This window comes from Trachurus trachurus, assembly GCF_905171665.1.
Source record: "Trachurus trachurus genome assembly, chromosome: 12".
Lineage (NCBI taxonomy): Eukaryota > Metazoa > Chordata > Actinopteri > Carangiformes > Carangidae > Trachurus > Trachurus trachurus.
In genome coordinates, this window is record NC_139908.1 from 28,407,754 (window position 1) to 28,419,842 (window position 12,089).

General features: G+C 42.0%; 1 protein-coding gene across 1 annotated transcript in view; it reads right to left on the reverse strand.

Annotated features, from left to right (window-relative positions):
• LOC310994999 (uncharacterized protein) overlaps positions 1–9,304 on the reverse strand; it is a gene marked incomplete at its 5' end in the record, with an annotated part of 69,273 nt that extends 59,969 nt beyond the window's left edge. The window contains 2 exons of the mRNA XM_083983929.1: positions 2,572–2,667; positions 9,299–9,304. Of these exons, the coding sequence (XP_083840055.1) occupies positions 2,572–2,667; positions 9,299–9,304 (102 nt within the window). The remainder of the gene's footprint in view (positions 1–2,571; positions 2,668–9,298) is intronic.
• Between the last annotated feature and the right edge of the window lie 2,785 nt (positions 9,305–12,089).

Sequence of the window (12,089 nt, forward strand, 5' to 3'; positions counted from 1 at the left end):
CATTTTCTTACTATGGCAGTTTACAAAATATTGACGTAGTTGTCAAAACTAACGTTTAAGGGGTGAGGAGGCACCCTGGATACGCAAATACACATACTAAAACAATGAAAAAGTGAGTTTTGCATATGTCCCCTTTAAAGGCTTGGTCACACTATCAGTTTGCTTGTAAAGGGAGTAAGTGGCTCAGTCCAAGGAAAACAGAAAAGGAACTCAGAGCACTGTGACTGACAGGTGGAAGCCTCATATGCCGTGAAAAAAACAAATGATCATTTAGGAACAGTCCTGAAAAATACTGACTCTTAGGTATAGGCCTCCGTGTTAGAGACACATCTCATCTACTGGGGTTATCACTGTGTTTTACCTTCAGGATCTGTAGAAAGTAGCAGACTGTCTCCATGGGGCAGTGAGGTGGGAGAGAGTGCAGTGGGTGTGTGTGCCAGGCAAAACTTTGAAAGCACCTTTCTATTTTCCTGTTGGTCTGGTTGGTTAAGTGTTTGGACTCGAGTCAAGGGAAAGAATGCAGTCCCATTAAAACACATTAAGGGGGGGGGGGGGGGGGGGGGTCTGTGAAGCCGTCAACAAAAAATAGGTTGAGAGTGATCAGTGGAGAGAGAGGAACAGAGGACAACGGCTATGTGTCTGAAAGACAGACAGTCCTAAAGTCCATATAAACTACAGAGTGTAACAGTGTAACAGCCTCTTCTGTAGAATGTGAGGGGAACATCGTTAGAGGGAATCACTGACAAAAACTCATTCAGCACATTATGAGGAGGGAGTGTGGTAAAATGAAAACAAAAAGATGATATAATTAAACAAAATACAAAATGAAAACAGGGAAAATTAAAGGAGGAGGAGAGGAGAGATAGGAGAGAAAAAGAGACAATGAAAGTGAAAAGAGAAGGAGAAAGTGAGAGAGATTGAGATGGCATGATGGACAGAGAGATAAAACAGAGTGAGATGATAGGAGTCAGTCCTACAGCATTCCTCAGCCTGGGAAAACACTGTGGTGAGCTCAATGCAACACACACCTGCACAGGTCTATCTGACTGCTTTCATTTACTGGATCTGAAACCGACACATAGCCTAGGGTTTGCTTCGGTTGCCCTGGTAACACCACAACCTAACGCTGGCATTGTGTTAAAAGCTGCTTATCATCCACCAGTTTGTCAACTCAGCAACTGAAATGAGAACATTTCCACTGATGTCATAGATGGAAGAGACTTTTTAACACAGCACCAACATATTTTACTGAACCTATGATACCATGCCAACAGCTACCTCCACATCCACCATGCTAAAACACATCACAGTGACCAACACTCCAGATCCAACATCATCCAGACATGTTTGAATCTTTAGCATCACACACTCACACACACACACACACACACACACACACACACACACACACACACACACACACACACACACACACACACACACACACACACACACACACACACACACACACACATATATGGTACTGTATAACATCATTGCCAGAGATGTAACCTTTTAGCAACACTGAACAACGGCCCAGGTAGGATTAAAGACCCACAGCATATACAAACACTGTGGTCTGATCAGTTCCTGCAAACATGGAAAAGTGAACTTGGTAGCATGATATCATGTGACATTTATACAGAGCTTAAACAAGAGTTTAAATATTAGAAAAGTACATATTGTGTCCAAATTCAAAGTTTGGACAGGCCATCTGCAATTGTAGAGTGAATAACACCAGAATACAAAAAGTAATTGGAAGGTAAATGCCTACATAGAAGTCAGAGGTTTTGTAACCTTGGTGACGATAACTGTCTTGTTGATGAGTTTCATATTATATTTGAGTGCAAGAACACAAGTATAATACTGTACATTTCAGAGAAAAATATCTCCCAAAGCGTTATGTTGGTGGCCCATCTCTGTTTAAACTAATTGTGTTACTTCAGTCTGATAAAGTTATTTATAAGTTAGGTGCCTTTCTGAAGAGCCTCCTTCCTTTGTTTAAGTGATATGTTATTACATGGATTATTTATTTATCTCTCAGTGTTTTCTGTTTCTTTTTTTCCTCCAATTGTCAGAGATGGAAAACATGTACAACCCTTGATTACTGATATTGTCTTGTTTGAGCTCCATACCATGTACTTGTGTGTCCTGAGTTAAATAGAAAGTGAAGTGAAGTGGTGTGTTATTATTCCTGGTGTGGTTAATTAATAGCTGACAGCATGGCTATTGGCTAACCATGTGAACCTCCGCCCTGATGGAACAGAGATAAGCTGTGCTGCTGATCTCAGAGCAGTGACACACTCAACACAGCACATGTATCCTTATTGCTGTTACATGTTCTTATTCCTGTTCCAGTCGGACCAACTAAATAACAGTAAGTGAACACAACATCATTACCTGCACACAAGTGGCCAACACAAGAGCAAACAAGCCGTCAACTACCTTAGTAACTTATAATAAGGAAACTCCGACAGTACGAGTGGTGTTGGCCTCAGCCAGGCAGCGGCAGCGCGCGGCGCGGGCACACACCAGAACCGAACCAGGTCCCGTCAGACCTGAGCCACTTACCTGAGAAGGTTCCACCTGTGGCGCTCCGCTGTGGACTGACAGGGAGCCGCTCTCAGACCAGCCTAGTAGGAACTGGTCTTGTGGGTGGGCCGACAGCTACACACACCTGCCGCGCGCACCATGCGTAATGAAGGCGCGCACGACGACGTCGCTGACGCACGCAGAGCTACTTTACCTGAGGAGAAAGGGCCGGGGGGGAACCGTGATGAGGGTGAGGGAAAAAAAATCCACTTGATATAAACCAATGGAGAAAGCCGCTGACAAAGTTTTATGAAGCATGTGACCCCCTCCACCTCCTCTCCTCACCCCTCCCTCCCTCCCTCCTCTCCTCCTCTCCTCCTCTCCTCACCCCTCCCTCCCTCCCTCTCCAGCACCATGTTTGGAGATGTAGAGCACCAGTCCCACCAAAATGCTACTATTCCAACTATTTGAGGAATGTGAGCCACCCAGAGGGAATTATAGATGACTGTTCTCCTCCCTCACAACAATACAAGATGCTGAATCATCTGTCTGTCTGTCTGTCTATCTATCTATCTATCTATCTATCTATCTATCTATCTATCTATCTATCTATCTATCTATCTATCTATCTATCTATCTATCTATCTATCTATCTATCTATCTATCTATCTATCTATCTATCTATCTATCTGTCTGTCTGTCTGTCTGTCTGTCTATACTGTATATCTATCTATAAAATAAGTAAATTTGGGAATGAGAGTATAATTGCTTGTAAAATAAAACAAATAAACAATAAAACAAGGATTAAAGTGTTTCATTTTGACCCCTGTACTGTAGGCCTAATATGCTTTTTAGAATTGATAATTACTTATAAATACACAGAGTATTAAAAAACAAAGAAACAAAAAAAACATTTACATACTATGCATTCACAATATCCTATCTATCTATGTGTAACCATGACAACTAAGGTCATTTACCCACAGCACCACCTTTTCCTAAACCAGAAGAAGTCTTTAAAGCCTAAATGTAACCAAACCTCAAACACGTTGGGCACGTTTCTATGGAAACAACAGTCTTCAAGTGACAAAGTCTCTCTGCGCTGTCAGTGAAGCTGAGACACAGACAGATGTAGTTTGTAAGATGTTTGTAAGAGACAGGTGGCTGTCCACTGTGATATCTGAACACATGTATCTGAACTTTGATACACTGACCCTGGGTCAGCTGTAGACCTGTAGACCTGTAGACCTGTAGACCTGTAGACAGAGTCAGTCCACCAGAGCTGTGTTGGTTAAACAGGTGCTGGTTGCCACACTGAACACTGACAGGCAACCACTCCTCACATTCCTCTGAGTGGAGCAGAGAACACACCCATCAGCAGGTTATACCATGGACTCGCATGCATACACACATTCACATAATTGTAGACACATACTCAAAATGCACTTACTGTATGTCCTTAACACTCTTTTGTTGTTTGTTTGTTTGTGAATGAATATATTTGAATAAACTAAATCAGTTTGGTTGGATAAAGTGGCACTTTGTCATACACATATCAGTGGACACACCTACAGTACTCATGAGCTTGACAGGTGAGCACGAGACAGAAGCTGTACAGATGTATAGTGTTGTGTTGTAGTTTCTATAGACATACAGAAATCAAGACTGAACTCTGTAAAGGTGTAAACTTCAGGCAGACAGATTTCAGTGGATTCTTCCTCAGAAATATATTTTACTCTATGCAAATTCAATCAACAGGTTTTATAATAGACAAACTCTTCAGGTGGCATATCATAAAAACTCACAAAAAAATCTTTAATTTGAGTTTTTACTACTTTGATTGATTTATATAGATGTGAAGTGAATATCTGTAGGCTAGACAGATGTTTAAACTTGACTTATTTTTGCCTCTGCAGCAGCCAAAGCCTGTGGCGTGTTGTTGTCAATGTTTGTCTATTACGTCCTGTTCTCAGCTGGAGTATCTCAGTAACACCTTGACACAACTTAAATTTAATGTAAATATCCACTTCAAAGATGAACTGATATGATATTGGCAGTTAAGGGTCAAAGGTCACGGTGACTCAAATACTTAAAACAGCAATCATGACAAGATTTCTCACAACTGTTAATATGCCTGTGGATAAACAGGGTTATCTGAGCAGAGAAGAGCCAGACAACCATAAGGCAATTTATGTCATTCATTAGACTAGAATTGATTATTGATGATCGTGATGGAGGATCAAGTCCAGCTAAACGTCTATTTTATAGATAATGCTGCTATTGCTATTACTTATACAGTATATACGTAATAGCAGCATTACCAGCACAAACCATGCATTCAAATTTACCTGATGTAAACAAAATATGATCATCAAATTAAACTTAAAGTAGCTAAAGTAATGGCTGATTTTAGAATAATACATATTCATCATAAACATGGTAAATGAATGTGTGAGCATGTGTAAGTGAGAGTGGGACAAATTTTACATCAGTGATTGGTGTAATCTATCAAAATGTAGGATAATTTCTTGGTTGATTTTCGTTTCTGAATATGCAAAGTGACATATAAGTTGAGTTTCATAATAAATGCAGCAGAGGAAAGTGTGCATATGTATCCAGGTGAACCAGAGACTGTTTATGCATAATGTGACTCTGGGTATTATACAGTGAAAGCTGCTGTTTTCTGAGGGGTCGGGACACTGTAGCTTCAAGCACAGTGGAGCGCTAGACTGGTGCAGAGTTGTGCTAATGTTTACAGGACTATTTCTCCTTAACACTCACAAATAGGCTACACAATACACTGTGGTCCAACAAGACACATTCTGGGGGCTGTTGCACAAAAGCAGAATATAATAAATCCAGGATAACTGAAAAGCAAAGCTTCACCTATATCCTGGCTTAATCTGTTGCATGTGTAAGTACTGCAGATAAGTGCATTGTTAATATAAGAAATGCAGCCTGATAATAATGATCATATTTTCACATCAATCATCATTAACTGATATTCATACAGAACAGAAATTGAGAACCTGGCAACAATCAAGGTAAAGTAAAAGAACATGTGAGATCATCATATTTTAATGTTGCTCTACATGAACATCTATACATTTATTATTGTTTACCATTCAGGTGAAGGTGCACATTGCTCTTATCTGATAGAGGAGAGATAAACCAGTCAGTCAGAGGTGTGTCTTTGTGCACACTGGAGTTTACTTTCTCATGTTCTTTTTTTTCCCCACATAGAACTTTTCTACTGAGGTAATGCACTAATGGAATAACTTTAGAGGCTGGAGAGATGTATTCACTAATATTGTATTTATGTATGGAAACAAATATGTCAGGGAGGAGGCATGAAACCCACATGTAAGCCCCAAGGTGTGATGTCCATGACACCTTTAGGCCTATGGTAGTAACCCAAGCTTGTGTCCTTCAATGAGAAACTTATTGTGACAAAGTAGAGCAGCATTGTTTTCATTGTCTTTTGCATTTGTGAAGTCAAAACATTACACAAAGGTTTAATGTTTAGCCAAGGTGGGACTTGGGGATAAAATCCTGTTAAGAATGGAATGTGTTAGCCTGGGTTTGGAGTGTGTAAAATGATGCACAAGACATCTGGAGTATTTCCATCCTTGCCCAGTCTTGGGTTTGAATGTCTGACTCAGCGTCAACATGACGTAGCTTCAGGAATAGCAGTGTGATATGATGAAACCAACTAGCAGGTAGTTAAAGTCCTCATCTCACACATCTTTGTATTGCAGGCTTGTGATTCAGCCAACAACGAGCTGGACGACATGTTATTGTAATTCAGGGTGTGACTGCAGTTCAGAGGAACATGCTGCAGATGGGAGTGTCTCAGTGAGACAACCTTTGCTCACACACTGATAACTCATACTGTTGCAATAACTTACATAAGACATCTGAGGCCATGTGTTTCTACACAAGTCAGCATTATTCTTAGAATGATTTTCCTTTTCAGATTTACCTTTTACCTATAAGTATTTTTTTTTAATTTATTTTTTGCCTACATCACTAAAACCTTTATTTCCATGTTCTACCTTGTTGCTGTATCACCAGTGAGACTGTAAAAAAAAAGTTTAACAAAGCTGTTGTAGTCAAACTTCTTCACTTCTTGCACTCATGGCAAATGCAAGCGAGTGCATGTAGTGCTTAGGCTACTGTATTCTGTTCACTCTGGTGGTGTATGATGTTAAAGCAGAAGTAAGCGATCCGGTGGTTTTGTCTAACTTCCTGTCAGCCGATGGAGTTAGCAGTCCCCGCCCTCGTCCCTACGTCACCACATTCACGCACATCCCTTGGCTGCACACACAGAGAGGACCGCCCCTTTATGCCGTTCTCTCTCCTCATTGGATAAAGGTTGTAGGATACAAGGAAAGTTTTCTCCTCGGCTTACAGCAGAGCAGAGTGACTGACAGACCCGTGTTTCAGACCAAACACTCTATAGAAGTGATTGCTGTCGGAAGATAGAACTATTTAAGACTTAAAACATTCCGTTTTACTTCTGCTTTAACTTTTAAACATTTACCAATTCGCACAAAACAAAGTTTAAAGCTATAGTGCGTAACTTCTGTCGCCCCCTAAAGGATTTCTGCGTTAATACAACGATACGGCCGGCACCTATGGCCCGGTGTAAAGGCCCATTTATGCTCAACGTTAAATACGCATACAGATACGGACGGAGCCTTTCGTCCGTACTCTGCGTTCATTTCGTCCGTTTTTCGTCCGTTTCCACAAAGCTTACGGACACGCACCAAACGGAGCAGTACCACCGGAAACCGTGGGGGCGGTGTTGCTGTCACTACCCGATACGGAGCCTAGATCCAGTGTGAGACAGAAGAAGAAGAAGACACGATGGCTGAACGAGAGAAAAAAATTCTCCGTCCTCCAGCCGTGATGAATTTAATGGCCTTACCGACCACCGCATCACATAACGAGTCTGTTTTCTTCTTTTATTATGTACATTATCAAGATCTCCTCCGTAGTCGCCATGTTTGTTGTCATAAACGTTTGACTCTGAGCTGCCCCCTGGTGGATGTATTGGTTAACATCCATGCCAACGTTAAGGACGCATGAAAGTATGTGGGCAGTGACGGTAAAAACGTCTGAAACGGACGCATACAATTACGTCCGTAAGTGGAGCATAAGGGGCTGTGTCCACCAGACGCGTTTTTAGCTCTGACGGCGCTCTCAGCGCTGCTTTCCCAGCGCTTAGCGCTCTCTCTCTCCCTCGTCAGAATGCCGCTGTTGCTAGGTTACAAAACGAGTCCTCTGACACTTCCGTGTCCCTGCCTTGTTTAATGTAAACACTACAACAAGTGTCAGAAATACACAACAGCATTAGCAGCAGCTTTTGACATGGACCCTGAGGTCGGCCTACCTTCAACACAAGTGTGGGTCAGGATATAAACCGAGCCACGTCTCCGGTTGTGTTGCTGATTTCTGATTGGTCAGTGCGGGGAAAAGTGACATTGACGAGCGCAGCGCTGTTCTAAAAGTTGAACAGATTTCAACTCGAAGCGCTCTGAGCGCCGCGACAAAAAGAAGCAAGCGCCGAGGGCGTTTTACCGCCGAGGGCGCTGAGCGCTGTGAGCGCCCAACTCAATAGGGTTTGAATGGAAAGTAGACGCCCAGAGCGCTGAAAACGCGTCTGGTGGACACAGCCCCTAAATGAGCCTTAACCCTCCCCACAGCTAACCCTGTAGCTCTCCATGGTACCGGTAATGCACATCACACGCAGTAACAGTAACACTCGTAACACACCACATGCTGCTGGTCACGGACCACGGTTCACGGACTGTAACACTCGCGACTCGCCGCACACTGCTCGTTACAGCACACAGACTAGGCTACACACCTTGTAACTTACTGCTCGTTAGGCTAACGATGTGGCTAACACCAGGCTGCTAACAGCTGTTGCTTCTAGCAGCAGCGGAGCGCTCTCCTCCCTTCTCGTTGTCAGGTAAAACCGAATAAAACGCGTCGTTTCGGTTGTTTCCTGTCCTGTCCTGTCGCTCCAAGACAGTAAATACAAAAAGAACAAATACTGAAAAATACCGCGAGGCGTTAGAGGAGCCGAACGGCTTAATCAGCGTTGTATCATCTTGTAGTGGCTTATGGGTGAAACGGATATTTACAGACACGTAGAACTTACGCACTATAGCTTTAACTGAAGCTCATGGGAATGTCATTAGTCTTCCATCTCTATGTGATGTAAGTGAATTGATCAGGAGGAGAGGAGGTTACTGTTAATAACATTCTCCCTCTGCAGGCCACAAAAGTAGCCTATGTGCAAATTTTAATAATCCATGTGATACCTGTGATCTGGATCATACCAGTGGAGCTACTGACCCATTAATCATTACCACCCCTGAAGCCACAGTGTGGATAAAACCGTTCAAACTGAAACTGACCCCTCTGGAGGGATTTTCTGTCCTCAGCCTTTATTTAACCAGGTGGCTCAGATGAAAACAGATTTTTCAGGAATGATGACATACACACAAAAGGCCTGATCCTAAAACCAACATGAAGACCCACCTGAAGACGGAAGAACATCACATCCAGTAGTACATGAGGACAAATGTGCTATCATGAGGGGAGTGTGTCAATAAACCAGCAGATCCAAAGACATGATTTGTTCTGGGTTTGTTCTTATGTGCAGGTGAGGTCACAGTATCACAGAGGAGACAGTGGCGTTTGGTTTAAAGGGATAGTTCACCCAAAATTCAAATTTCACTCATTATCTACTCACCCTCATGTCGACCAAGGGCTGGGAGGATTTTCAGAGTCCTCCGTGCCTTCTCAGAGTTACGGGGGGGTCCACGCAGCAGTATTTGTCCATATAATGGTTGTGAATGGTGCTCACTTTTCTTCGTCCAAAAAGACACACCAAAAAACATCCAAATACCTCCATACTGCTCGTCTGTAATGTCCCTCTTGTATTGAAGCCCCGACATGAGAAATTGTTCTGAAAAAATTAAATAAGTCTATATTTTAAGCTTGTTTGTAGCAGAAGCTGCAGTGTCTCAGTTCACTGCTCTTCCTGTGTTATATTTGCACTGACTGGCGGAACAATTTCTCATGTCGGGGCTTCAATACAAGAGGGACATTACAGACGAGCAGTATGGAGGTATTTGGATGTTTTTTGGTGTGTCTTTTTGGACGAAGAAAAGTGAGCACCATTCACAACCATTATATGGACAAATACTGCTGCGTGGACCCCCCCGTAACTCTGAGAAGGCACGGAGGACTCTGAAAATCCTCCCAGCCCTTGGTCGACATGAGGGTGAGTAGATAATGAGTGAAATTTGGATTTTGGGTGAACTATCCCTTTAATTCCACTGTTTTCTCTTCCACTACTGAATAAGCTGCTTCAACTACTTCTAACTCTCCTGTTACTATAGATTATTCTGCTACTGCTTTGTCACTATGAATACAATATGGGATTTTCACACACATCCAATGACAATGATTTGCATGCAAAAGAATAAGTTTATGACAGGTGCTTTCAACAGAAATGTTATTCTTGAGAATTAAAATCATGTAGTTGGAGACATCCATGTGGACCAAACAAAGAAACCCAAAGGAAAAGGCTAAAAGATTATCCGTGATGACGTCAGTTCAACATGCTGGAAAACATCCAGCAGCCACACCTGATGACTTGTGACAGAAAACCTTGTAACTCTGCCAGCATCAGGTGAAAAAAATGCACCACAAACTGAGCAGGTTGTTAAAGTTTCAGCAGTGTAGGAAAAAAGACCTGGACATTGTTAATGGAGGAGACAAGGTCAAACCTCCACCCTTCACTGATTTATGTTTCTTTTCCTTTGTGAAAACTAAAATATAGTGTTGTGGCTTCGTGCAAATCGAAAGGTTTGCTCTCATAATGAAACCTAATGAACCAAAACCATGTTAAAGTATAGACAATGCTTAGTTAAAGGGTGATTCTCTTATTTATTAATAAAACTCACTGATAATTATTCTGATGTCAGATAGTCATTCTAATGAGCCAGATGTCACCTCTGTTGAAGGAATGAACAGGTTGATATGTGTACATGTGATCTAATGGTTGCCACAGAGACAAAAGTGGTTGCTCCTCATTTTTTGAGAGGAAACACTTTGCGTAATTTTGACACATCTTTATGCTTCTTCTAGCCCAGAATAAGCCCTGGTTCCATGGTTAGATGTGACTTATACTGTATTAGCCATATAGGTCAGATAGTTTTTTCCACATCTGGACCAATTCTGGCACATACTGAAAAAGGATGGTGACCAGAATCTGCGCAGATGTGGCAGTACTGTAAGGAAGGATCCAGGAGTGTATTTATCTCCCTTGGAAATGAATTCAGTGACTATGAGGACAGATTTTTCTCCAAAAGTGCAATGACAAAGCATTCTGGACCTTTCTACAGCAATGTCAGCTGAGGTTCATGGGTCTACACAGTCTCAGGTGTTTCTATGTTTAGGAAGACTGGAACTATCAATTTAGAAAAAAGAGTAAGGTATCTCCCGAAAAGGTCTCACCCATTTTATTTCTTCCTTCTATGCACTGCTACTTTCTCAGTACAGGCGATATCACAAGCATTGCGCAGAAGTGGGAGAAAGATCTTGACACAGAGTATATTGAAGATGACTGGCAGGAGGCCATTAAAGTATTAAATCCACCTTTACATGTAACAGACTGAGAGAGACACAATATAAAATACTACACCGCCTACACCTAACTCCACATACTAAATAAGATGGACTGTCAGATTTCCCCTTTGTGTAATAAGTGTCATAGAAAGGTTGGAACATATTATTTCTGGCAATGTAAATTGATAAAAAGATTTTGGGGTATAATCTTGCAGGAACTGAGTGGCATCTTTCAAGTCAAGGTGAGGAAGGACCCTAGCCTCGTAAACCAGCCTCTCCCAGAAATGCATTTCATTTCATTTCTCAGGGAGAAATGAATAACCCTTTCTCCAAATGAAATGAAATGAAATGCATTTCCGGGAGAGGCTGGTTTACGAGGCTAGAAGGACCCTGGCCTTTTCAACATCGGCCTCCCCTCAAGGGAGATGACTCTAACCCATTTAAAGTTCAAATTATGCGACAAATTGCTATTACTGGCCAGAAAATGCAATTTAATTAACTGGATCAATGATAAACCACCCAGTGTCACCCTATAAGGAAATATTCCGGGTCCTCCCCCTTGAAAGACTTAGTGCAGTTGTGAAGGGTAATGAAAGGTCCTTTAATGAAATGTGGGCTCCTCTGCTTAAAGGGATAGTTCACCCAAAATTCAAATTTCACTCATTACTCACCCTCGTGTGGACTAAGGGCTGGGAGAAATTTCAGAGTCCTCCGTTCCTTCTCTGAGTTACGGGGGGGGGGTCCGTGCAGCAGTATTTCTTCGTCCAAAAAGACACACCAAAAAACATCCAAATACCTCCATGCTGCTCGTCTGTAATGTCCCTCTTGTATTGAAGCCCCGACATGAGAAATTGTTCCGAAAGAAATTAAATAAGTCTATATTTTAAGCTTGTTTGTAGCCCCCGTAA